The following is a 27,578-nucleotide window of genomic DNA, read 5'->3' as shown; positions in this document are numbered from 1 at the left end:
CCTTTCCCAGGCAAAGCTGCAATTCAGTCCCTTCCAGTTTTAGAGATTACAGATTCCCCCCCTTTAATTTAAAAGACTAAATACAATGTCAAAGATATAAAGAAATAGCTTTGATGAGAAAAAAAAAAAAAAGTGATTTCACCTTGTGCTTATCTGGAGATTTTCTAGGAAAAACAAGACTCATAGCTAGATTTGTTTTTAAAACTATCAGTCCCTTGGGAAGTGAACACCTGAGGGGGAGAAATTGAAAGGCAGCGAACCCTTAAGTATTTTGTGAACATTTCTATTAGATTTGTATTAGGGCAAGGAATATGGATTGGACTGTGTGCTTGTACATGCATTTGGGGAACGTGTTTTCTAATCTAAGTACTCACACATATAAGGGTAGGCTTTTAGTATAGATTTATTATAAATACAGTTTGGTGGTACTCATCTCCCATGTGACTGAGAACTGTCGTACAAAATAAGACTGTCAGACTGGATTTGTATATTCATTTCTGTGTATCGTGAATTAAGAGCAGCACTTCCAATAACTATAGGTGGTATGATGGATCTCAGAGGGCATTCACATTTCAGCTGCTAATATAGTAGCAGTACTAAAATTAAGGATACTTTAAGAGCTCCCTGTATTAAAAATAAAGGCACCCAAGTTGTAAGAGTGTCAGACTGAGAGACTTATGTGTGCCTTCTGAAACTACATCAAAGCAAATTATTATTGCAGTCTACCAGGGAACCTTTCACAAAGAAGGCATTTCAGTTTATAGATATATCATATGTTTAATTTAAACACAGAAAGTACTTGTAGCTGAAAATCCCACGTGTGTTATAAGAGTGAAGAAAATGGGCATATGTTGTTGACTTTTTGATATCAGCCGAGATAGACTGAACCATTGTTGTCAAAGAACAGTTATAAATATCTTGGTTGCTGTATGTGCCAGTGACATCGAAGTCCTGTGTATTCACACAGGGGGATTTTGTGGTTTGGAGTTCCTCAAGACTTCATTTAGAACAGATGCCACCTAAAAAAATTCTAACACCAGGTCCAAGAAGGGGGTTTGCTTCAAGTCTTCTCATCATAGAAATGAAAATGGAACATCTAAGTGGAACAAAAAATATGAGATATTTTAGTCAGTTTTGCTTCAAAGAGTTTGAAACAGCTGCTTTTTTTTTTTTCCCTTTTTTATCTTTGATAAGACTGTTCCAAAATAGGAGTTGTCAACATTTTTTCCTGAAAAATGAAAAAAATAAAATAAAAATGATGATATCCAAGCCAGTTGTTAGCAGTTGAAAAATGCTAATGTAAAATAAAACCTAAAAAACAAAAGCCAAAAACCTCAACACATGATTTTCAGATAGTCTGCTTCTTGAAAAGTTTCCAACAGAACTGTTGCACATGCACAGGCAGGAACAGAATCAGTCAGAATGGTCATAGAGGTATTTGCAGCACAAAAGACCAAAAAGTCCTTAACAGCAATTAAGAGGGGACACAAGGAGAAAATGAACCTGAGAAATGGGAAGACTAAATACAGTTGGGGTCATATCATACATAGTGGTGTTACTCAGTTCCTATATGATGGGCACAAGGACATACATTGCTATTTCTCATTAGTACTTTGCCCTGAGGGTGTGACTGTCCCTCTCTGTTATTGACAGTTTCTTGTCCTTGTAACCACTATGTTATAACCACAGCTGGAATGTATAAACTCTTGAAGTCCTCTCTAGATAAACCTTCTCCCTTTTCTTTTTTTACCTTCCTACTAGAGGCACAAAAGTGTGTTTTCCTCTAAGCTGCTCTCATTCATATGACCTGTAGAGTAAAAAGATGCACATAGAGGAGTGCTCCTAAAAGGCAGGTATCAATCACATAGTCCCAGGAATTCAGCATGTGCAAATATCACAGAAAACTCAGCCTTTAGTATATAAAAGTATATAAAAGGCCTTAGTATCCACTGCCAGCAGTAATAAGTAACTGTAACACAACAGTAATAACCTAAGTTTGTGTTACACAAAGATGTGAAACAATGAATTCCCATTCCTCTGATTCCAATGAAGCACTTAATCCTTAAAGAATAATTTGCTTTGTAGATAGTAAATTGCTTGCAAGAAGTATCAATAAACACAGACCTCCTGCAGATTGTTTCTAGGTTTCTGAGTGACTTATAAGTATTGATGGCCACCAGTCAACTTCCAGAGTAGGGGTTCTGCTGTAGATATTACTGTCAGAACTGACATCCATCCCAATTACACAAGGAGAGAGGTGTTGAGCTAAGGGACATTGAGTCCAAATTACCCTTTTAGCTACAGAGGTGTTTACTGCCTGTCCAAATGAAGGTAGAGTAGGGATATTGTAGAGAAATCACCAATTGCCCAGTAGATATTGGGTGAATAAAGAAAAGGAAGGAGTCTCCATGGATACTAATCCAACATCTTTTATAGTACTATCCACACTGTTCCTTTCTTTCTTTTTCACCTTTCTGAATTTACTGTTTTTATGCTTATTTTCAGTTCAGCAACACATTGTGTTTTAAAGCTCACTGTGCCCAAACAGATGAACACATTGTTTTGTTCAGTGGAGACTGGTTCTTCTTGTTGATCTTGTCCTCTACTAGTATGGAGTAATAAAAGCATTTCCCCTTAGACAGCACCAGCTTTTAGTAACTATGAATATTTCGAAAGACTTTGCACCAGTCACTACTGACTGCAAATTAAAATCTCATCTAATTCACTGAACAGCTGGCTGAAATATTGGTTGGTTCAACGTAAATGTACCCTTGACTTTTCTGTGCCCAAGACTGTGCATAGGCTGTTTATAAATACTTGTGTTTGTTATTAATAATCCTTGCCTATTTGCTACAGGGGCCAAAACAAATCACTGGTGAGGCACTAGATGACAATGAAAGTATACACAGAGATAAACTAATTTCCAGAGATTAAAGGAGAGGACATTTCCTAGATGAACTGTAAATTTCACCACCCACCTGTGGGGTGTGTAAATATAGATACTGGGTGGGAAGCAGGTTTTATTTTACTACTGACGTGATGCAGCGATGAACTCTGACATGTTACTGACTGTGGTTACTTGATAAGTGTAAGATGTGAAAAGCCAGCAATAACACTAGATGGTATCAGATCTCTAAAATAATATGTTTGAAGGTGTTAGGTATAAATATGGCAGAACAAAAATAAAAGGAAAAAGGTATAGTTCATTCATGGGAGAAAAGAAACATCAGAGGAAACAGTTCTCTTTCTGTAGATTTTTAACAAGGAAATTAAGAACTAAAACCCAACAACCTTAAAGTGATATTTAACAGAGCAGTAAAAACAAGTTACATCCTGCCAAAATTTTGCCAGGAAAAGCTTATGAGAAGTGCTCACCCTTAGCTGCTGACCCCTTGTGGTACCACCTAATTAAGACCACTCTCTTCCCATCTTTGCCTCAGGGGTCACCAGGTACTTAGTCTCCTGCCTTGGCTCCTGGAGCCTTTACCACTAGTGCCTGTTATACAACTGCCTCCTACAACCAGACTAGGGCTGTATCTAAACACAGAATGGTATGGGCCAGCACTCTCTGTCTTCTATCAGTGCTGAAGGCATGTGATAAAAAGCTGTAAAAATCTAATTAACTAAAAAAAAATGTCAGCAAAATAAAATCTTTGTAATTCACCTTGTATTATCAGACTGTGTACAGCCATCTTTTACTGGATCAAATAGTTAAATCCTTATTCTGACCAGCTTGTTCTCAATTAATTATTTAACCAATTGCTGGAGAGCATGTTTGGTGGCTTCGTGTCATTCAGGCTAAGATTCCTCCAGGCGCTAATATGTTCACCTGTCTTCCTCTGTCATCTAGAGGAATGAGAGGATTTTCTAGTCCTTTTGGGCTTTGCGCTTCTGTTACTCATCTTCACGGTGTTCTGGAGCTTCCAGCTTCTTTCAGTGGTGTAAATCATTGTGTTCATAGATATATTTGTTCCCAAGAGTCTTCATTTCTTAGATTCTCAGAAACATGTAGAATGACTTAAAACTTCAGTCCCAGAGCAGAGAGAATGCATCTGTTCCGTTACCAAGAAACCATATTATGCAGAGAAGGGAAATGGGACCAAATTTCTGGGCGCTGTAGAGTAGTTGCTTTGCAGTAAAAGGACTTAAAACAATTAACGCATCAACTGAAGATCTGCTTTCCTGAACTCCTGGTGAGTGCAAGAAGGCTTCCTATTGGGGCTCAATGAAGAAAGGATAGTAAAAGAAGGGATCTAAATAAGTTACAGCCAACCTGCTTGGAACTGTTGTAGCTGATAATAAAGTTGTTAAGATCAAAGACAGATCAAGCAGGATATACAGCAAATGCTCTTGGCTAGGGGAATGGGAAGGAAGAATTGTAGGCTTCCCATCCCTACTGTCCCCTGCTGCTAGCTGCCTTTGCTCTGGATATAGATTTGCAAAACCCTCTTATTTCTTGTGAAATCTGTATTTTCTTCTGCTTTCTGTTGCTGAGCGAGAAAAGGACACGGTCATCTCCTTCTCTCTTTATCTAATCTTGTCTTTCTCTCCAAGTGTTAGGGAGAGTGTATATTATGTGCATTTTTGAGGTTGTCAGGCCAAGATGTCTGATGGTAAATATGGATTATGGGGATCTCAGATTACCACGTGGGATATTTAAAAATATCCTGATTATCAGGAAGTAAGTACTTAGTAATTTCTGAAAAGCAAGTTCCTTTAAAATGCTTCCAGTTCAGCACTCAAGAGCAGAAGTCACTGCTAAAGGATTGGCCTCCTTGTTTTGCGCTGGTGTGAACAAGTGCTCCTGGAGATCAGCTGCTGCAGTGCCGCAAGGCTTCCTTGGGAAGCCCTCAGCACAGGAAGCTCAACATAAAAGCAAAGGCTAAACAGGTGAGTGAAAAAAAGAATAAATAAGGCAAGCACATGTGCCTTACAAATAACTGTCCCAAAATGTTACTACCATCACCAGAGCTTTCATGTTAAAGTTACTTTCTCTGAGTAACAGACGTGGTTAGGCATCTCCGGACGTCTCCAAACCATTACTTAGTGTATGGACACCAAAGGTAATAGAAAAGAGAAAGTTCTCGTATCAAATACGATCTTGTTGCTTTGACCAGTCACCTTTTAAATATTTATGTTTTATTTTTATCTGCGTATTAGTGAGACATTATTTGTGCACAGGCTGTTAAAAACAGTTCTAAGGGAAACACACTTCCAGCTGGTTTCCTCCTGTTTTCCATCTGCTGTGTGTATGTGTCTTTGTAGGCATTTAACTGTTTCTTGTCATGGTAATTGGTATTTTTTCAGTAGTGAAGGTGGGAGGGGTGGAGGAGAAAAACCCTAAGGCATCTGTGTTTGTGCTCGGTTGATGTAAAAGAGATTATCCTGACTATTTCCTAATAAACATTATGTGCTTTAAAAAAGGTGGGGTGGGATGGGAGAAGAGAATCAAACATCAAGTAACATTAAGTTTTTAAGAGTTAACTTCCCTAAATTGTATCTTTGTATTCTTCTATTTATGCCTCGCTACTCTTTCCCCATTTAATCTTAAATATGTAAATCCTCAATTTATCTGGAATTACTTAGTGAAAGGCTGATGTGTGAGTGTGGCAGATTATAATATTCCATCGCCACCCCTGATCCTCTTTACCTCTTATTCTTTTCATAGCAGATCAAAAAAAAGCTGTATGCGTGCCACAAGAATATATTATTTTAAGAGACTTGGACTTAGAAATTGATTTCCTTGATGAGAAAAGGAAAAGTCTCCTTCTGACCTGAAGGGTCACTTCATAATCCTGTCACTCTACATCAAAAAAGCTTTTTTTTTTTTTTTTTTTTTTTCTTTTAGTAGGAGATGAGAATATTTCTGAAAAGGAATTAATTTTTCAGATACGGTGAAAACGATGACTTAAAGAGACTTAGCAGATGATAGAGGGCTGTCCTATTCAGAATACATCTCCTGTGATTAGAACAAGCTCTGAATATATTTTAGGGTCAGGCAGTTTTAGATGAAGATTGGGATTTGTACTTTGGGATGAAACCGATCTTATATTTTTATCGAAGTACTTAAGGTTTAAGCTGTAGTCTTCCCTTTTTTGCAAAGGGATTTCACCGGTTCTTATAATGGGGATTGGTGCAAGCAGCCAATAATTTCTATGGATGGATTTTAGTTAATAGGATGTTTGAAATGAAATGACTTTCATCACCTATAATTAGGTGCAGCTTCTAATACATATTTCATAGTACTTTCCTTAATAGAAAGCACCTGATACTGGTGTAGACTTTCATGATCTGTTTTGTTTTTGTAATTAATGAATCTTTTTAAAGAAATTCCTTTAAATCTTATGCTAAAAACCCAGCAGTCCCAAATATTGTTATGTATTGCAATAACACTGCTGGTGTGCGTGCGTGGAATACAGGTATGTATATGTACAATACAGGTCTGCTCATGTGTGGAGATGCACCTTTGTATCATAAATATTTACATATACAAGGATCATATGATATGTGATATATGATATCATGTGAGATACACTGTATATGGGTTACAAAGTACAAAGGATAATATGTGATAATATATAATTTTTGGTGTAATGTTTTACTATAATTCTTAGTATGTGTTTTTAGTGCATACATCATAAAATAATTGTATAGCATGTATTATAGATATGCAACGATTTGATAATTTTATCATAGGAGTGGTTGGAAGCAATGAACAGGAGGCTCAAATCTTTAAGCAAATTATAAGTGTTTGTTCAGGTGCACTATAAGAAATGAAAAATCACTTCTCTAAGGAACTTAAGGAACTTATCTGATATAGTGTGGTTATCACATGTGATTATCACCTAATGTGATTATCATAACGTATTTTTTTAATTTAAGGTACATGGAGAAAAATGCAGATTTTTTTTCTTCAAATAAATGGACTATTGTTTTGGTTCTATCTATTAACTGTTCTCATCGTCAGTCCAAAGGCAGCAGCCAAACATTGCCCACTGCTAAAAACTGCTCTTGTGATGACAGCATGAAGTCCTAAAGCAAAAGCCACTACTGAATATGTAAAGAGATGCTGCAATTCGAAGAATTTTCTACTGAGAGCATTTTCCTTGTTTTGACAGGCTTTAAAAAATATAATGCATGAATATTTTGTGAAGGCTGCTAGCTTATCTTACTGACTGCATTTGGAGATCGGCAGAGAGCTGTGTCATGTTAGTAGCTGGAAAGCCAAAGTAAATCTGTGGCACGAACTCTTGATAGTGATTCCCGCATGAATCTGGCCCCTAAATGCTGCCGATAGCTTCAAATTGCAACCAGAGCATCCCGGCTGCTAACTTGGGCTGAACTGAAAAGCAGGGTTTTAGTCTAATAATCTAGTTTAGATCTGATACTCCCAGAGGAATCTGGTGAGAGGAGCTGATACTTTTAATCGTGGATGCTGTGTTTAAGGTAGGGGAGGACTGTGAGATTTTGGGGAATACAGTAAAAACCTCTAATTTGTACCTCAAGGCTATATCTGTTTCTAAGCCAGATAATACAGCATTTACTAACAAGAGTTGAATTTTCCAATCCTCAAAAATATAACTGTAAATCTTCAAGCAGAACTAAAATACAGGGAAGTTGTGAACTCATCTGGAGAAAAACAGGAAATAGGAAAAACGATACTTTCAGATGGTGAGACACAAAAGCTGGAGGTGCACAGGTACCTGCTGGGGAAGAGAAGCACTCAGCCTGGGGAGCCCAGGGACAGGCTCAGCTCCCAGCCTTATCTGAAGGAGCTGCTCAAAAACCAGAGAAGGAAAAATCCCAAGGTGAAAGACGGTTGCGCTGGGATAAATTCAGGGAGTCTGGGGTTGCTTACCAGCAATCATTTTTAATTCCACAATTAATTAAAAACCTTCCACAAGTGTTAGGTGCAGTCTGGCTCACAGCACTCTCCCAGGCTCGGAAACAGCCCCCACTTCCTCCTGTCCCATCCTGGAGCTGCTTTATTCAGGATATGGGAGCACACCCATCGCCATGGCACATGGGAGCCCTCTGATAGTGGACCAAACAACACAGCCAGCATCTGGCTGGCTGCTCATCCTTTCTCCTGCAGCTGCCCCTGAACTCCATCCCCTCTGCCCTCTGCCTGACCTCATCCCAGAGTCCCCTACTTCCCACCGCCCCAGCTCACCCACGCTTTTCAGACCCTCACCCTCAGAGGTGCCTCCCCCCCCCCCCCCCCCCCCCCCCCCGCATCAGAAGCAAGACAGAGCCAGCCAGGAGCGAGCTTGCCATGTGAACTCCCCTTTGTTTTTCATCATGCTTAAGATGGACTGTCTCCCTAGTTACTTCTGTGGCACAATATATGAAGGAGCTAAAACTCCACAGTTGCTGCTCGGAGCATTCAGGGCAGCCATGAATTCTAGCAGGATGCAAACTCTGCCACAGCCTGCTAGTTACCTGCTCACACATCGCTGTGCCATGCAGCAGCTCCAAAGATCACTGAAATACAAACTGATCCCAGCATAAGGTGGATATGGCTGCTCGTCGAGCCCACTCTTAGTGCTGAGCCTTCAGAGTGCCTGTACCTGTATTTGAGCAAAGGTGCCAAACCCCCAAGTACAAATATAAATGTTGGAACATATCACACACACACATAAAAATCCCCATTTGTCAGAACTGAGAAGCCGAACGGCTGGAGCTGGTACGGTGGTTCAGGATTTTCCTATTGTCTCAGCAGAAGGGAAAAAGTTGCCTTAGAAAATGATTCGCACATACCAGTTCCCTGAAAAGAAAAATGTGGGGCCAGTTCCATAGTTTCCAAATGAAATCTAACCTTCAGCCAAAAACTGAGCTGTCCAGGTTGACAACATTCAGGAAACTGTGCTTTTCTGGAGAGATGACTGCAGTGGCAAAGATAAACCGGCAGGAAGGTTTCTTTGGAATGATATGAATTTAATGAATCATATCCACATAAAAAAATTCCCAGCTGGTCTTAAATTTCAGGGAGATTTAAGTGATAAAAGATATTTTCCCTGTCCCCTTAGATGTGTATTGGAGATGAGAGGCCTTAGATAAGCCCTCCTGGGAATCAAGCTTTCCTTTTTCTTTAATTTGTTTTAAAGAAAGAGAAGAGCCAGGCATGCTCCCAAGTCGCAGACGGGTATAATTAGTTATTTGCTATTACTGGACTTCTAAAGTTGTCTACTCCCACTCTCTTTATATTGAATATTTTTCTTTTAAAAAAAAAATAAAGACTTGGGCTAATGACAAACTACATGGTATCCCTCCTTTCCCCTGCCCCACCAAAATAGATACAAGAACAAACAAACAAACAAAAAGGCTGTACTCATTTGCTTTTCTGCATCTACCCTCCTTGTATGGGGTGCATCCTTTACCCTATCAACATATCGATTTATTTAAATTAAATTAAATTAAAAATAATGATCTCCTTCCCTCTCCCTCCAGCCCCTCCCAGCAGCAGAGTCTCTCTCCGATCCTTATTAACAAATTGATTGCAGCATTGGTGTCAGTATGGCCCATTTAGTAGCTCTTCTGCCTAAGGTCCAGAAGGTTGAAGGTAGGGACAGCTTCCACACATAGATGTAGGGCTCCAACACTGACACCAGTTGGTGGAAGGGACAGCTGCTGGAGGTGGCAGAGGGATGCTCAGAGGGGCCATTTTGGAAGATCTGCCCAGAAGCTGGAAACCCCTGGCTGGACGGGAGAAGAGCAGGGTGATTCTGATCCATGCTTCCCCATCCAACATCCAGCCTGCATGAGGAGCCTCACTAGCACAGTGTGAAAGAACAGAAACTCTTGGGATACCAGGGAGGAAGCTGTTCTTGGCCTGCAGATCCCTGGCCCCTGATGAATATAAAATGGTCTTTGTGTGATACCTGCCTTACTAGCATCAAGTACAATAAACTCCAGGATGTTGTGAGCCCTAAAAATACCACATAAACCTCAGATACCTTATGCTTGTTGAAAACTGAGCATCAGAACATTAATTGGTCTTATTTGGACCAATGATCTTGCTCTGGCTTTAGGGACTACTCCACTCCAAGTTCATAGAAACACATGAAGGCTCCTGGTTTGTTCCTCCTCATCAATGTGGCACAGATATTTCCATTAATGAACAGAAGCCACCAGCTGAGAAAGGTCAGCAGCTGTGGGTGACAAGCTGTAGGAGTGTCTGCTGGCTTACCTTTCCGTCTCTAGCATTCAGGTGTTTGCAACATGCTTGCAGCAGGTACTGTTGAAGATGGGATGTGCTTGCTTTACAGCCACGCTGCCATGCTTGGGAGTGCCTACCAGCATATTTGCTAATGTAAGCTTAAATACTTTGGGGGAATTTTTTGGTCTCTAACTTCTGTCAGCTAGTGTTCTGCTGATTGACTTTCCTACTTCTAGTTTGTGTTTGCACTGTAACAATGTGCTGTCCCCATACACTGCTGTCCCATCCAGTGGTGGGACAGGCAACCACCCAGTGGTGAAGTTGTACTGCCCCATTCTGCAGCTGAAAAGTGAAAGCACAGAACATTGGAGGGGCTTGCTGAAGGTCACAGGGCAGGGCTCTGATTTCTCCTGGTAGGATCCCCTGCTTTAGAGCAGGAGGTCCCATTACCAGCACTGTGACACCAGCTTTTGATTCAATTCCTAATTCCACTTAGTTTTCAGTTAAGTTTTTGGGTTCCAGAAGTGGTAGTGAAAACTGTACTGTGGCCAGAGACTTTTTCCTTCTTTCTTCTTCCCCTCAGCCTCAGAAGGGGGTCTGCTCTGCAAGAAAAGCCCAAGGAGGCATGGGTGTTTGAACCCAGAAGGAGGGAGATGTGTATGCTTGAAGTGTGCTTAGTCACCTAAAGCAGATGGTGTTGTTTCTGGTTCCTGATGGGATGACTTTCAGCTCCCAAAAGCTTTTCAGGTTTGACCAGGCTGTCATGTTTGGAAGAATGTCAGATGAGCACACATCTGTCCAAGATTCTTTACCAAACAGTGACATGAGTACAATTAAATTATCAAAGGAAGAGTTTGCGATTACAGCTGGAGCAAGTGCACGGCTTGCTTCTAAAGATCTGCTTGAATATTGTTCTCATAGAATGCACTCAGGTCAGTACAGTTTTATCCCATTTCCCTCTATGAAATCTTATATTCTTCTCATTGCATTTTGAAAAATGATGGAAAAAAAAAATCAGTATTGTAAACTTTACTAAAACTAGAGTTATTGATCTTCTACATCCTTTGCCATCTGCTTAGTTCTGGTGTCTAAAAATATTCAGCCCTTGCTCTTACTCACATGATTGTTGAGAAAATGCTAGAGCTGGTAAATCAGAAAAGCACATTGTGTATTGGGGGGAGGGGAGTTCCATCAGGAAAATATGCTGTCTGAAGGGAAAAATACAGAAAAAAAACCCAGCACCAGTTCTGTACTTAAACAGGCAAAGAAAGAAACAATCGATTTTTCAAAGTGTAGGGACAAAAAATAGAGTGTATTGGTATTATTTTCTTTTGAAGACGAGCCACAGTAACTTCACACCTATAACATACTGTAAAAATGTATATTTTCTATGTGCTTCAAAGGGTTTGGGAATATGATTTCTTTATTATTGCTTTTCTTGGAGATGAAATCGAACTGAACAGTTCTACATTAAAATGTTATGACTGGAGAAGACATGTTCACCTCCAGGATATAATAGCAAAACTACTGTCTAAAAAAACCCACTCTTTGGGAAATTGTTGTAGTGACTCCAAAGGTTGAAAGAGATTTTTCTTAATTTGGAGTAATAAATGTAAAGGAGACAGGACTCTATCCAGCATCTAGTATGACAGAGATTTTAAGGGCAAACCACATCCACTTATTTCAGTAGGAGTTGTATTGCTAAACTCTCAACTTGGCCTTAAAAATCTCAGTTTCTTGCAGGGTTTGTGTATAGTATCACAAGTACAAAACCTAAACATGCTCAGAATAAATTTCACCACCATATGGAGGTCCCTAGTGAAATCAGCTAGATCATTCTCTGTTAGTTTGTGAATTGCTGATTGGAGTTTGAATATGAACCCTCTGCTGTGGCCTTTATTTGAGTCTCAGGGAGGAGGAATTTTGGTATTGTTAGAACTGATAGAAAGAAAAGCAGGATATGCTAGCACATACTATCTCAAGAATACTATTTACTGATTTATCCAGGAGGCTCTTTTGAGAGCCAGTGACATCTGTCACCCAAGATGACTTTTAGAGGAGAGAAAAAATATATATATAAATGAATGGGACTACAGAGCAAAGGTTTAAAACAAACCTTTCTGAAGATTATCTGTGTGGAAAAAGAAAGGTGGTTGTGTCCTTCCTTCACTTCTTTCAGAAGTACAGAGATTCCTGATAGGTTCTGTACCTTTCTAGTTTTGTATCTTTTCTTTTTTGCCCCTACCAAGTATCAAATATTAGTTACCAATAAGAAAATAGTCAAATGGATGGCTTATTTAATCCTGTGTTCTGCTTTTGACTCTGATCAGTGCAAGGTGAGAGACTGCAATGCTCCCGTAACAGCCGTAAGTGAAACTTCTTATCCACAGACTGGCTGTCACACATTCTGCAGCAAAGGTGCAGGTTGCACGTCCACAAATCTATTCATTTAATCAGAGATCATCCCTGAAGTTTTGAGGGGGCACCAGCATTAAGAAGGAGCAAAATGCAAGTGAAAGTTCACCTGGAAGTCTGCCTGCCTGCCTGCCTGCCTGTCAGGATGGTTTTTGCTTGGTTCAATTGGCGGTATTCTCCAGTCTGTGGACTCAGGTTAATTAAACTCAAGTATTAAACCTGTTAGTCCCCGCTCCAAGCTTCCTTTCTATGGGAAATTTAGAAATTATCTAAATTTGTATTGAAAAAGAGCACCTCCAAGTTCCCTTCAGTAGTACTGTTCCGGTTTCTTGAATCACTTTGTGATCTTGGGTGTGATTGTACATAATATGGACATTGGGATGTGATGTTTGGCTTTTGGCACAAGTAAGGAATTCCATTAAAATGTTAATAAAATACTAAATATAGGCCGAAGTTTGGCTTAATTAGAGGCTGGATAGTGTACCCAGGAGCTGAAGTACGTGTACTTCTGAGTGTCCCTGCCCCAAACACCAGTGAGCAGTAACAGGGTAACTAACTACCCAAGTTTTCTGGCTGGGCAGTTGAAAAAAATGACTTTCAGAAGTTCAGTAGCTGAACTAATTACCCGAAAATGATTGCCTGGGGTCGGACCATTTATTATCTCATCAGCATTCAGTACCACTTCCATAGGATGAAGGAGAAGGAAGAAGAAGTAAAAAAGCCCAGAAACATGAGAAGGAGAACAGATAAAAGGAGAGCAGTAAGAAGAAAAAGAAAAAAAAAAAAATGCTTCTTAAGCCTACTCTGTACTTTTTCTCTCTAATAGGTCCCCCTCCCAAACCACCCTAAGTACATCAACTGGCATATAATGAGTTCTGCCAGGGACGGTGCATTGGCCACAAGCAATGAGATTTCTCACTTTGTTTAGTTCCCCAGGTTCCCCAAAATTTTGGGAGCACGAAGAGGGAGAAGTGGAGACAATTTATTTCTTTTTAACCTGTATGTCAAAGTACTGATGAGCTGAGTGTGTTTGTACATACATGTACACACACATGCAGACATACAATAATAACATTCAGCTCATCAGCGCTCCGGTATCCATTGGCTGGAAGAACAGTTTGTGTTGACACGGAGTTTCCATCTGTACTCCAAGGAAGAAGTGCTTTGGACACTGGTTGTGCTAACAGAGAGGTCTGCTTCCTGGAATTGAAGATGTCTCCTGGAACCACACCTGGAACATTTGGAAACTTGGATTTGCCTGGTATTAGTTGTGGCTGAAATTTCAGCTCGGCTAACATCTGAAGTATTAAATATCTTCCCTTCTTGCTCTGGACCTTTTGTCTTGGAGATGGTCTTCACTGATGCAGATGAAACAAAGCACATAAAAGTAAGCTGACCACCTGCAAGTGGATAGGAAAGAGCCTCCAGCACACTGGATTCCACTGCAAGTCAGGGTGCTAACCCTCCTTACAGCTGCTTTGGGCATGTTTGCCTGTCTGGTAGCACTTCAGCTCTCTGCAAGCTGTGCTGTTCCAGGAACTTCTGCACTTTCCTTTTGGTGTGGTTTTCTTTCTCTGCATGCATCAAGCCAAGGAAGCGACGGTTTGCAGAGAAGGTGCTAGCAAACCTGGCTCTTACTCCAGTGCATTTTTAAAAAATGAGAACATCCTTCCAGTAATCCATGTTTGCATTAGATGAAAATGTTTTGGCTTCCCTCCTGTCTTTGAAAGCCCAGTGGTGTAATAGGAATTTGGGAAATGCAGGCTCTAAAAAGTAATGTAAAGAACAGATCCACCTATTCAAATGCAAATTGCTTAAGAAGAGAAGAAGGGAATTATTTTCTCAACCAAAAAATCCAAAACAAAAGTGACAAAATAATGTATTCTTCTTTAACTTATGGCCACATCCCACATATTTGAGATGATTTGCCTGTAAAAAGTTCTGGGTTCCATTCCCTTCAGTGTGTGTTGTCGTGCTGGGATTCCCACTTAAAGGGACACCACAGCGATTTTCTGTGAAGAGGTTAGTGTCACACATGGGGCTGTCACTCCAGATCTTGTGGGCGGAACAAACCTCCAGCTCTTATGAATGCAAAAGTTCATGGTAATATCTGAAGATACTGTGAGAAATGCATATTTCTAGTGTCTTTTGGGCTGCAATGAACCAGCCCAGACCTTTGTTGAAGGCTTTGCACCTCCAGCTGCTAACAAGGAGCCTCCAATTACTGTAAGGAGGAATCTGAGCTCGGTGCGGTTTCTGAGCATTCAGCATGTGAGGTGTGGACAATGGAAGTAAATGGCCACAAACCTGTTGTAAGTTGTGATCATGAAACTTGCAACCAAAACCTCACCCTATATTGCTGGTATTTGTCTTGTATATATAAATTGTCAGCAAAAAGGAAAACTGCATCCTTTCTATCCAGTGGTCCCAAATCTAAAATAAGATTGGAAATTCTTCCTTGTGCTGCTCTGATAAAAATAAATAAATAAATAAATACTGTTTGCAAAGTTTGGAGGACAGAACTAAGACCCTAAGTGGAGGGACCCACTGTTTGCTCTTCCTTCAGTATCCATCAAGCATTCAGAAACCTGGTGCTAAGCATGGTATGTATGCCAGTCTCAAAAGCAAAGTCCTTGCTGCTTCTGTGAGCTGGATCAGTGCTGTCTGGATGGGCCTCTGTTGCTGGACAACACAGTGACATCCATCTCTTTGGAACCACACTGTGTTGTGCGGTTATTGAGATGTGCTTGGTCAGACCTCCAGCCCTGCAGCTCCAGGAATGTGACAGTTTTGTATCTATTTTTACTACTGTTCAGTCTGAAAAAAAAGCATTTAATTGAGTTCAGGAAGTTCAGTGGGGCTGCTCACGTTTTTGACATTAAGGGTGAAGGCCAGTTGATACTTGTAAGGCACAGGATACTTGTAAGGCTTCTGTGGCTTCTTGATTCATCTCCTACACAGAATCATAGAATCATCAAGGTTGGAAAAGACCTTTAAGATCATCTAGTCCAACCATCCACCTACCACCTCTATTGCCCACTAACCCAAATCCCTCAGTGCCACATCTGTGCATTTCTTGAACACATCCAGGCACGGCGATGTGTAACTATTTTGCCTCATTTCTATAACAATCAAAGAGATGCAATGTGACCATTTGCTTCACTTTTAATCATGTTTTTGTCCTTTCATCTGCTTCCTGTGCTTTTCAGATTCCTTTTAACAATTCTTACTCCATTGTTTGTTTATCTCAGATGACGGCTAACTATTTCCCCATGCCCCTCACTCTTATAACCATGTGTTCCAGGGGATGTGGATGCAAAACAGCTACAGGAGCACCTTCCTCTGTGATACAAGCAATACTCATTGCATTAAAAAGGCCAACCACTCTGGGGAAGAAAACCACTGTGAAATATACATTTTAGACCGTGCTGTCCCTCGCCACGGAAGGCAAGGAGCAGAAAGCACAGAGCCCTGTAGAATAAGTTGTTCGAGAGATGGCAGATCAGCAGCGGAGCCAGGCCGGGGCCGGGGCTTGCGCTCCTCGCCGCAGCCGCTGGGTGTCAGTGAGCCTCTGGTTTCTGCGCCCAGCACCGATCGACAGATGCAAAGCACGGCAGCAAAGCCTGCCCGCGGGATGGCTTTCAAAGCTTCCAGCGTGATTTGAAAGTTTTTTTGTCTTTTTTTTTTTTTTTTTTTTTTTTCCTTCTTCTTTCCTCTGTCGGAAAATATTTAGATTAGATTTACACTTAAGACGGTAATGTTGCAGCGGCGGCCGCAAGGTTTTGAGCATAAAAGGGAACTAAACAAACTGAAACCCTCGCGAACGGGCTCAGAAATGGTGATTGTAGTATTTAAGATGTTGTTTTGAAATGTAATTTAACTGCAGACCGGTCAGATCCACAGGCTGATACCCTAATCCCAAGTGAAGATTCACGTTGGTTTAAGGAGCTTCTGTTGGACTGTTCTCTGGACACAGAAGAAACAGCAGAAAGTGGGTTGCTTTTTCTTTCAAGAGTTGAAAGCAGCACCCGTTTGAGGTTTTAAGAAGATTTGGAGAATGGGGATTGATCTGCTAACATCAGAGAAGAAATCTGGTGGCAAATATCAAAACCTCATAGAATATTTTACCACTCAAAGATATTAGTATCACTTCTCTGGGCTCACAAACGCACTCATTGCTTATTAGTGTTTATTTATTTATTTCTTCTGTTGCAAAAGAAATAGCCCCTAAAATGGACGGTGAGAGGCACAGGATTAGCAATAAAATTCCACCTGCCCCTTTAAAAATGTTATTGAGAAAAAGCTTAGACAAGTAAGAGAGCCGCTTCATCATAACCCCTTGAAATGTGCTGAGCCTCGGTTAGCTGTAATACTACCTGATAATTACATGCAAAGACTGGGGTATCAAACACCTGACCCGACCTTGTTGTCACCTGGTAAATGTCAGCACAGAATTTCCTTAAAGCAGTTGCGGTGAGTTTGCACCACAAGCCCAGGTAAGTGAAGAGAAGCAGGGGAAAGAATGTAATTACTGTCAATGAGGGAAAGGGTTTTAGTGTCATTTCTCCCATTGAAACCTCTTTGAGGGAGCAAACCTTAAGCTGAAAAGCTTTCAAAGGGGCTGTTTGGTGGGAAAAACACTTCCAGTTTTCAGCTTGAAGGTGAAGCTTTCTGCCTAACTTTGCAGGTGTGTTCACGTTGTGCTTTTCCTATGAAAGGGTAAGGGAGATAGAGATGACTTAAAAACAGAAATTTTCCCTTTTGAGACCTTTGTTTCATGTAATTATTACATGAGTTGCGATAGTGTATTAGCAGCAGCACATGTTCTCTCCCAGGTTCCTAAGCAATTTACCATAGATTTTACATCTATTGGAAGGGATTCACCCACTACAGAAATGCATTTGCCTTTGGAGTGAAAACCAGCAGCTGTCTGAGATCATACAGCCGCAGTACCTGATAATTTAGCATTGCACAGTTAATTGCCATGTGGAATCACAGAGGAGAATTCAGAGAAGCAGGAAGTCATTTTATGACTGAAGAGGAGATGTGGCAGGTAGAATCCTTGCCCCAGACTCTCAGAGAGCCTTCAAAAGCCGTCAGAACACTCTGAGATCTCTAGAAACTTTATGTCATTTTCTCCTGCTGAATTGCAGAATTATCTTCTATAGGATTTCTGTTTTCCTTAGAGGTTTTCTGTCCAAGTTCTGTCTGGAGACAAGTCTTCTATAACTTGCGAGCACTACTGAGATCAGAGCCCCAGGTGGTACAGCTGCAGGCCATGTTTAATAGTTAATGCTGAACAATGTTATGGTATTTGTAAGCTATTATTCCTACACTACTGGAAATTGGTGAGTATTTTTAAATATCTTGTTAAAGATGGGATGATGTCTCAAGAAAATGCTTCTGATCCTAGCCCTACTTTCTGCAAAACTGGAGATTATTTGGGTATGATCTTGGATTATTGAGTGTCTGAAGCAAATGTCTGTCCATTATTCAGCTCAGCTTGTCGGGATTATAATTTGAAAGTCAGTAGATCTGCTGTAACTTTTATCGCACTCAGAAATATTTATTATGGATGCAAGACCAACTTTTCAATTGGATTTGCATCCACGATTCCTCTTGATTCATCTGAAGCTGATTATGCATCTGAAACCACAGCAGCTGAGATCCTCAGCTGTGGTGCTACTGACCACAAAATGCTTCCTTCTCAGTTGGCCTTCAGTTCTGCCTTCCAAGGTGTAGAGGGATCATTTTAAACATCTGTTTCTGGAGCAGCTCATTTTTGCTGGGCTGGTAATTCCTTGGATGGTGTTTGAGAAGATTTCTGTTTTGCCCGTCTAGTGAAGGTAATAAAGGTATAGAAATATGTAGTTGATCAGTCTGTATGCCGTGTGAGACTTGCTACATTAAGCAGAAGCACAAGAAACAGGCAAAGCAGAGGACTTCTGGAAAAACAGAACTGCTTCATTGCACCTCTGGATGGTGTTTAACGTCTGATACCCATCTTGGTCTGAGTTATTGAAGAGAATCAAGCTTCAATAATTATGCAAGTCTGCAGATAGTATGGGCACAGATAGAGGCACTGTTCTTAGAAGGGGATCTGCAGCACAACAAACTGAAACCCAACTGGGGCTAAAAATGATCATTTTTCTGCTGGCAGATTTGCAGTTTCTGAGGAGAAAGATGAGGGGAAGATACTCTTCCTTTCACATGCATCGGTTAAATTGGCCACTTGGTAATTTATAGCCCCTATTGCAATACCCATTTTTTCCCCTCTCCTTTCCAGAAGCCAGGGCCTGCCTTCCAAGTAGTGTTTCAGTACTGGAAAATGTGGATGGTCCAGGTGCTGTGCTAATCACATAGCTGTTATTTTGGGGTGGGTGGGTAGGTACAAGCATCCATTCAAAGGAACATATGTGTATGGATGGCAGGAACCGGCTGGCCATGAGTAGTTGCACCTGCATGTCTGCGAGAAGATCAGTGTGATTGCAAATGCTCTCCTAGTCCCATGTTACAAGAGTCCCCAGCAATCTCCCTTATTAACTGGGAGTGCATACCCACAATAGGAGCTATCCCATACTAAGAGACAAAGATCCAATAACTTAGACTGGATAAAAGGTGTTGTTGCCTTTATTTTACAAATGTAGAGCAGAAGGACAGGTCAGCTAAACAGCCACACCAAGACACCTGAGGCTGAATCATAGATTTGTTTGTCATGAGATTCCCTTCTTTTCTGAACTGCATTTGTGCCTTATTACAGATTGGTGTTCCTGATGTTGTCACCACCCTCATCTTAATTCTTACCATTTTTTCACCATGGATTTTTTGTTTTTGTGTTGTTGTTTTTTTTCCCTTTACTTTTCCTTTCTTTTTCTTCCTGCAGCTATTTCTTTGATGTAGCCCAAGGGAAGTCCATGTCGGTAGCAGACTTGGAAATCGATTTTAAACATGATTTCTCATTCATACTTCACATCAGCTTATTTATTTATTCATTTCTGTAGATCTAATTTTTTCCAGTTAAGAACTGTGTAAATAGCCCTAATGAGCCTTGAGGGCTCTCATTTGCTTGGAGAGATTAAAACAAGCTGGGAAGTCTCCAAGCATGTGGGACAGAAGGTAAAAAACATACCTTGCCTAGAACTGGTCAAACAATTCATCCCAAATCGTTTGGATGACGTAATAGGGTTTTGGTGCCAGCTTGTTGTTTTATTTTGTTTGACTTTTATGATTGTACTTATGTATTAATTTTTGTAAATAAAATTGGATCTACCACTTATTTGAAAGCAGATAATTTCTGAGCATTTGCAGTTGATGAACTCTCCCGTGTGATTGATCACCTAAGGCACACAGCACTGCCTCTTTTCCACTGAATGGTATTTTGCTCATCTGCATATAATCCACGAATGTTCTTAATGATATGACAAATGCATTTTTTGTTTCAGAGTGTATGATATCAAAAGTTATTAGAGTTTCCACAAAAATTCACCTGCGCTGGGATTCATTGCTTTTTTACTGCTGTCATGGGATAACATGCAAGTCTTGCCCTCCTGAAGGTGTACTGGTAAGGAAAGAAAGAGGCTGTGTCTTTCAGGAAAACAAATTCATGGATATGGAAGTGCACACAGCATTTGTTTCAGAAGCTCTTTTGTTTTGCACGAGGCTCATTTCTTGCTATTCTATTTGCTGCTTGGTGGCCATTGCACATGGATTGTTTCTATTGGCACCACGACCAGCTAATCCATGCAGTTGTCTTGTAGATCCTGTGCTTTCTGGGGATATGAGGTAGGATTGCTTAATATAAAGGAATATAGGGAAAACATCCTTGAGCCACATGTTCCAAGTGAAATTGCTGTCTATCTCTTTCAGAGAATGACTGGCTGTTCCGTTTCCCAGTATTATCTTACCTACGCGGTTCCTTGGGAACTGCATGGCTGAGCAAGGATGCTGTGCTGCCCAAACAAAGCCCTGCATTGTCCAAGGGCAGGCTCACAAATCTGGAACTCACTCCTGGAAGAGAGTGGGGTGACCCTGAACCTTTGCTCTCCCGAAAGCAAAATGCAGGAACTGCTCCTTTGGCCTGTGCTGTGCTCAGCAGCACCTTTTAAAAGGTGTTAACCTCCCGCCACCACTAGCACTACCGTACATGAAAACAGTCTGAACAAAAAAGTCAGAGCACAGCTGCTGTCAGTTGAGAGGAAAAAGTGGGAGTGAAGCTGGTACATACATTTTAACTTTCGGAAGACCTCAGCTTCTGGGTGCTGAAGCAATTCTTTCTCTGGAGCTCTGGCTGCCTGTGCTCAGTGTAACCCTGAAATCTAACAAATGCTGACCTTGCCCGTAAAAGCAATACATTGTTTTAAAACATTAGTTTCCTATTCCTGACAGATAAGATGAAAAGTTAACAATGCACTAAGGCTGTAAAATGTTGGCCAGAGTTTAGATTTCACCTCTGTTTAACTTTTTGTCAACAGATTGGCATTTTCCTCCCCATTCAGAACAGTTGGGTTTTGCTTTCAGCGCTGAGTAATAGCTCTTAGATGCTCTCTCATGCAGAGATTTGAGTTCAATATTAAAGCATTGATAACACTCTTATTATCAGAAAGACATGGCCTATGGGCTCAGAGGGAATCTAAAACAGCTCTTCCAGTGCAATAAAAGAAGAGTTCTTCATTATGTGACATGAAGTTCCCAGATATATTACTTAACCAGATCACGGCATGCAGGCCTGCTAAGTCTTTCTGAAATGGCTTCCTTTCAAGAAAACTGTGCCCCAGTGCAAGATATCTTAGCTACCACACTGGGTATAAATTGCTGCTCCTGCAAGCTAAGCAGCATAGCCAATATTCCCTGGGAGAGGCCGCTCTGGTTCAGCGGGTGGCAGAATCGTACCGCTGGGACTGAAGGAGTTAATGGTGCTAGCTGGGGGCTATGATTCTGCCCCGTACTTTGTGCTGTGCTGGAGTTAACTGCTGGTGAAAAACCAAGTTAAGGGTAGTGCTGAATATCAGTATATCCACTGAGCCAAGGAGATCCATTTATTTTTAATTGAATTAAATTGCTCACAAAATGAAAGTAGCATACTTTCATTAATATTTAATTACTTACAGTGTTAAACAACGATCGCCAAGAAAACTTTGCTGATGTCTTCTCCACCTCTGTGTTGTTGTTTTTTTGTTTCTTGGTTGTGTGAGGTGGCCCTGTTAGCTTTCCTGTGATTTGAACACTGCAGGTACCATGGCAGAGTGCTGCTGACTATCTGACATGCTGAGAAATGCAGACAAAGTCTGGTGCTGAAGCTGCTGTGGGGCAACAAAGGAAGGGTGGGTGGGAGATTCACAGCCAGGCCAGGCAGAGGTTCTTTCTTCCTTAAGGTTAGTGCTGCAGCCCAAGAGACCGGTACAACTAAAGGTATGGCTTTCTGAGTTCTTGTAGTGGAGAGAGGCTGGCTTGCCTCAGTTTGACTTTTGGCAGTGTTGAATGGAGTCAACAGAAGCTGAGTGTGTTTTCTGTGCTACTTTCAATCAAGAGCAACCTTTCTGTATTTCATAGCATATCCTCATAACACTCAGAGAAAAAGTAATGCTATTTAAACCAGAGTAATTGCCTATTGAGAACAGCTTCTAAGTTAAGATTACATGGTATTTTCTCCTTAAATCCTATCTGTAGCTTGAAGGCTGCTGAAGAAATTGCATGTCTCCCCGCTGCCATGTTAACTATGTTCACTTGATTCAGAAAACACTTAGTACGTTAGAAAATGCCAGATCTACGGTTTCAATACCACACTTGGACTGTGAATGTGAGCAGCACATGTCTTACATTAAGGCTTAGTTCCATCTTCATTCATCTCCCCTTTTCAGGTGATCACATCTTTGTAAGGTGCGAGCTTCCCTGTCTTGAAGGAAGGAGATGGCAGTTCCTTGGGGCTCCCATTAGAAGAAGAAATCATCAAGAGAAGGAAAAATGTCAATATGACACTTCAAGCAGCACATTTCCAGGCTATTATGCTACTTTTAGTGTGGTTAAAGTCAGTTGGCCTTTGGACAAATGCCTCATCATAACACCACCCGAGGTGTGCGATAATCGCCAAGAAATGCTCTACCTGTCATGTCTTATTGCTTAAATATTTATGCTTATGACATTTGATTCCTACACTCTATATGTCATCAGAATGTTTCACTCACAGTAGATATGTCATCACCCACCAGGAACAGCTGACACTAAGGATTAGAACACTTTCAAATTAAAAATCCCTAAACAAAGAAATGACATGCTAGTAATTGTCTAGCGTAGTATAAATCAAATATATGATGATATGAACTAATAGATTTATTACATTAAGCTGACCCAGCCATTTAATTTGATGATTCCTGCGCCTCACTTAACTCTGCGAGGAAAGCAGAGAAGGAATGGAACTTATATTAATGGTACTTCTTATTTTGATGAAGGTCATGGTGTATTTCCTCTCAGTACCACCCTGTAGAGTCAATAAGGAAGAGTGTGTTTTCTGTGGCAGAAATTGCTAGAGAGAGCCAAATATACGAAGTGAAATCTTTCTTGTGAGTAGTTCCTGTCTTGAAGGATTGTTTATCATTTTTCCAGTGCTTCCAGTACAGTTTGAGGTGATCAACTTCTAATAGACAAAAGGCATCCAGCTACTTCATATAGGGCAAGGCCAAACTTCTTGCGTGGAGGAGCTGGTCCCCCAGACGCAACCCTCTTTTTCCTCCCTGCACTTCAGCTCTCTGTCTGTGTCCAGGGCAGAAGTTCTGCCCCTAGGTGTGTCAACAAGCCTTCAGTATGCAATGCTACTTTCAGCATCACCCCAGCAGCTGCTCTTTGCCTCCTCCAAGGCAGCTGTGGTGGGATGCTGCAGTCTCATGACTTGGTGCAGTCTGTGGGCTGCCAGCTGGAGCACCCCAGTGCCAGATGTTTTTCATTGGATAAAAAAGCTGGAAAGCTGGTATTTTTAATGAGCCACTGCTTATGAGTGCTGCTTCCCTTCACTGAAGAATCAAAGCTGGCCAACTGTGTGTGTGAAGGCTGGGCTGCTGATGGTATTAGGAGACTCTTTCTCTCACCAAGTGGCTATGAATAGGAAGGGCTCCCCCCCTTGTTACTGTCACCAGGGTGTGCACAGTAACCACAAGAACTCGTTCCCCAGTTGCACACAGATGTATTCATCTGGGGCCTTTTTCTCTCCAGCACCCACGAGCATTAGATCTACATAATGACACGGGCACAAATAGTGCAAAAGTGTAAGCTCATGCTAGACATGGAAACACGTGAATTGAGATGTACACAAATGAGATGCTGTGAGGGTGCATAATTTCTGTCTTAACTGTACTTCCTCCCATTCCTAGTCCAGTTAAAAATTATTAAACAAAATGTTAGTCTCTAATAATAGATAAGAACAAGAAGGCTTGGTGTTTTTGTTTAATGAATGTTATCAATTAACGGCTATAGACTCATTTCTAGCATTCTTCAAGTGAAATTCCCCTCTAGCATTCTTCAAGCAAAATTCCCCTCACTGAGCTGTGTGGTGGATCTTGACCTGCGACAACAAGCTCTAACTGTGTACTTAGAGCACCCTTTGATATTAATGGGGAAATACAGAGCATTGGATTTACTGCAAGGCCCTAAGTAAAGGATTCTTCTTTTTGTGTCAGAGTAACATGTATCGCCGCTTTCCCTCATGGATGCTGTACATCTCCTGCAAACCAGCCCATATAAAGCAAGCACCATGTGATGTGCTCTGGCACAGGCTCAATAGGGTGGCATTGAGCAGCTATATATATCTGGCACAATGTGGCTCACACCCTGCGTGTGCAGTTGAGCGTAGCATATGGCTCACCCAGAGTGCCCTGCACACTCTCAAGAGCTGGTCAGTTGTCCACAGCCATCAGCAGCAGTTAAAAGAGTGTCTTCCAGATCTGCCGCTGTGCTCGTGCCACTCCTACTCATGAAGTTATCAAGTGCTGTGCCCTTCTTGTTAATAAAGGGGTTATCCGAGGGGAGGGAGGGGACGTTGTTTTGGCTGGAATTTCACAAGGCACAGGTGGTACAACCAGCTGCAAGATCTTTAGTTCTTGTTGGCTGTACACCAGCTCTTGGTCTTTTCATAGTTCTTTCACTGGTAGTGAAGGAGGAGGAGTGGCAGGAAGGGACAGTGGGCCCTTGATGATGTTGTTCAGCATCAGCAGCTGTCTCAGGTTGGCATTAGGCTCTGGAACTGTTCCTCAGGAGGTGTTTATGCTGAACCGTTCCCTGGTGACACTGGACGCAGTAGCAGAAATGGTAATGCAGCAGAATGTTTATTGAAAAGAATCCATGCAAAAGTCTACCCCATCTCTGAATTTCCCTGTGCAAACCCATCTTTTACTTTGCAAACTGCCTGGGTTTGTACAATGAACGAACAAAAGATCTCTCAGTAAAAAAAAAAAAAAAAAAAAAAAAAAAAAGGATAGATTCTTCCTCCATTTCTTCCCCTGCAAACTCCAGTGTAAGCTGTCATAAGGGACACAGCACCCAAGCATATGCCTCTAATTAACCAATTATTTCTGAGGCTGTTGTGGGTGGAAATGACCTGAGATAAAGAGCCAGATCTCAGCTTTACACATGATGGCATGTTGCTGAGAGAAAAGAGGCAAAATTCAATTAATGCTGGGGCGTGAAAGGAGAAAGAAACAAAACTTTCTCAAACAGAGAAAACAGTTCAGGGAGAAATGAGAGCTCTTGCTTTATTGTTTTTCAGCACCAAGAGCAGCTCTGTTGCCTTTGAGGCAGTCCTTCAAATAGATGCTCCCGTTGACACTAGACTTCCCTGCCCAGCCTTCTCTCCACCACACCAGTTGCCCCAGTCTTTCTTCAGTGCTCATGAGCTTTAGGGTCTAACAATCTTTGTACCCTTCTTCTGGGACCTCTCTGGTTTCTCAACATTTTGTTTGAATTGTAGGATCTCAGAGCCAGAGGTAGGATTCCAGATGGAGCCTCAGCATTCCCAGGTAAAGGGGAATGAAAATTTCCTTTGACCTGTTGGTAATGCTCCTCTTAACTTAAACAGATATGGGCTTTTTTCTAGCTTTCCTAGGAAAATAGTAGATCCTGACAGTGTTTTAACTGGTGATATGTGTTTTTCTTGTCACGTCCAGGCTCAAGAATACCACCTGCTGCAAGGCACAGAACTAGTAAAGAACGAATTTGGGAAGGCAGTTTAAAATATCTCAATCCTATTTTCAGAAGTTAGAAAGGCACTTAGATAAAGTGTACCAAAAGCCAGCAATCTGTGTACCTACTGTCAGAGAGAAATGTGCCCAAGCTACCTAGACACTTCAGAAAATGTTGCCCCAGGTTCATCTCAGTTGGCTTTCTTTTTTTTGTTCGGCTTTCTTATGCACAACGTATCATAGAAAGCAACATAAGAGCATTTATTCAAATGCAGTAAAAATCAAGCTCCCCTTTCTCCATTAAATCAGGTATTGACTCGTGACCTGCAAACAGATACTGAAAGCCTTGCTTCTCCACATGACAAAAGCTCATCTCTGTGAACATTTAATATACAGAATGTGTGAATAAAAAGAGGGGATGTAACATTTGTGAGATCCAGAAGCTTGTGACAGCCACTCGGAGAACGAAACACATGTATTATGACAAAATCACAAACTGCTGGCTTGGCAGATTCTCTGGGAACAGGCGGGGAAGGTGATAGCTGCTCGAAAGTCAGAGAAAGGATCAATATTGAATAAATCAAAACAAATATGTGATAGGTTCTGAGAATGATATAAAAATTAAATACCAGGCAATTTGAGGCACGAGGATATCCAATTACTAGGCTAACGCTACAGTCAATTTGAAACTGAGAAAAGGGAGAGGGAAGGATGAAATTGCTTTAAGGGTAATAGCTGGTAGTAATCTTCATGTTTACACAGGCAGCCTGTCTCAAAATAGTTAGCATAGAAAGATATTTACTACTCTGTATTTTACTGGTACATAAGTTGAGGCATATGGACCTCAGGACATGTCTCCCTCCTGCTCCTCCACTGGTGCTTACTGGTTGCCCTGCTTTCCCTCCGTTTTCTGTATCACTCTTGGCATTTTACTCATGCTTGATTCAAGCCTGGATTCGAGTCTGTTGTTGGCATTGTTGTGTGCAGCAAAGGAGACAGCCGCTTAATTGCAGAAGGCCAGGCTTCTTTGTGGAAAGATTATTCAAATCTAACCCAATGCAAGCAGTATAAGGCTTCTCATATCGGTAAAAGATTGAGGGTGGGTTTTTTGTTCTTCTTTTTTGTATTGTTTTTGTTTGGTTGTTTTTTTTTTTGTTTGTTCTTAGCAGCACTTTGCACTTTGATTCATATTTATTCTGCATTTTTCTCTGAAATCTGCACACTCGCTTCAATTTTGCACATTCTCAAGTGTTTTCCTTGTCTTTCTGTTCCCCTTTCACTTTATATTGAAGCATTATAATGGAGAGAGTTGTTACTGCAAGCTTGGCAGTACTCAGGGTTGGTGCTGGCTATCCACATGGGGGAAATTTTGCCCTGGGAAGTCTTCCATGGGAGATGGGCTAACGACCCAGGGGATAATTTCCTGATGCAAAGAGCCACTTCTTCCCTTAATCTGAAGTTAGTTCAGATACTGAAGACACTGCCTGTGTCTTCACACATGTGCTAGCATTCCTTACTTGCTTCATAACTGTTCAGTGAGGCGGTTGCTGATTAATCACAGATAAAGATAACATCGCTATTCCAGGGAGTCCAAAATTGCAACCCATAACCACATCTCCTGTCGCCTTTCTGTGCTGTGGCTTATTTACATGAGTGATGTGTGATCATAAGACTGACATTTTAGAAAATATTATCCATAACACAGAAAGGAATCCCATGTCTTTCCAAACTTCTTCACTGACATTTTTCTTCTCCTTCATTTTTTGTCTCAGAATAAAAGACATGTGGAGTGCTATACATTGATTTATGTTCTTTTAATGTGAGAAATATCAGCTGACTAA

General features: G+C 41.1%; 1 protein-coding gene across 1 annotated transcript in view; it reads right to left on the bottom strand.

Moving 5' to 3' along the window:
- Window positions 1-394: 394 nt before the first annotated feature.
- Window positions 395-27,578, bottom strand: part of PROX1 (prospero homeobox 1) — an 84,931-nt gene continuing 57,747 nt past the window's right edge. The window contains exon 5 of the mRNA XM_085542921.1: window positions 395-1,096. Coding sequence (XP_085399047.1) covers window positions 1,061-1,096 — 36 coding nt within the window. The 3' untranslated portion in view covers window positions 395-1,060. The remainder of the gene's footprint in view (window positions 1,097-27,578) is intronic.

This window comes from Coturnix japonica, chromosome 3 (assembly GCF_054131305.1).
Source record: "Coturnix japonica strain WE chromosome 3, WE-NBRP24, whole genome shotgun sequence".
Lineage (NCBI taxonomy): Eukaryota > Metazoa > Chordata > Aves > Galliformes > Phasianidae > Coturnix > Coturnix japonica.
The sequence above is the reverse complement of the archived record's forward strand: the minus strand, read 5'-3'. Positions and strand labels throughout refer to the sequence as shown.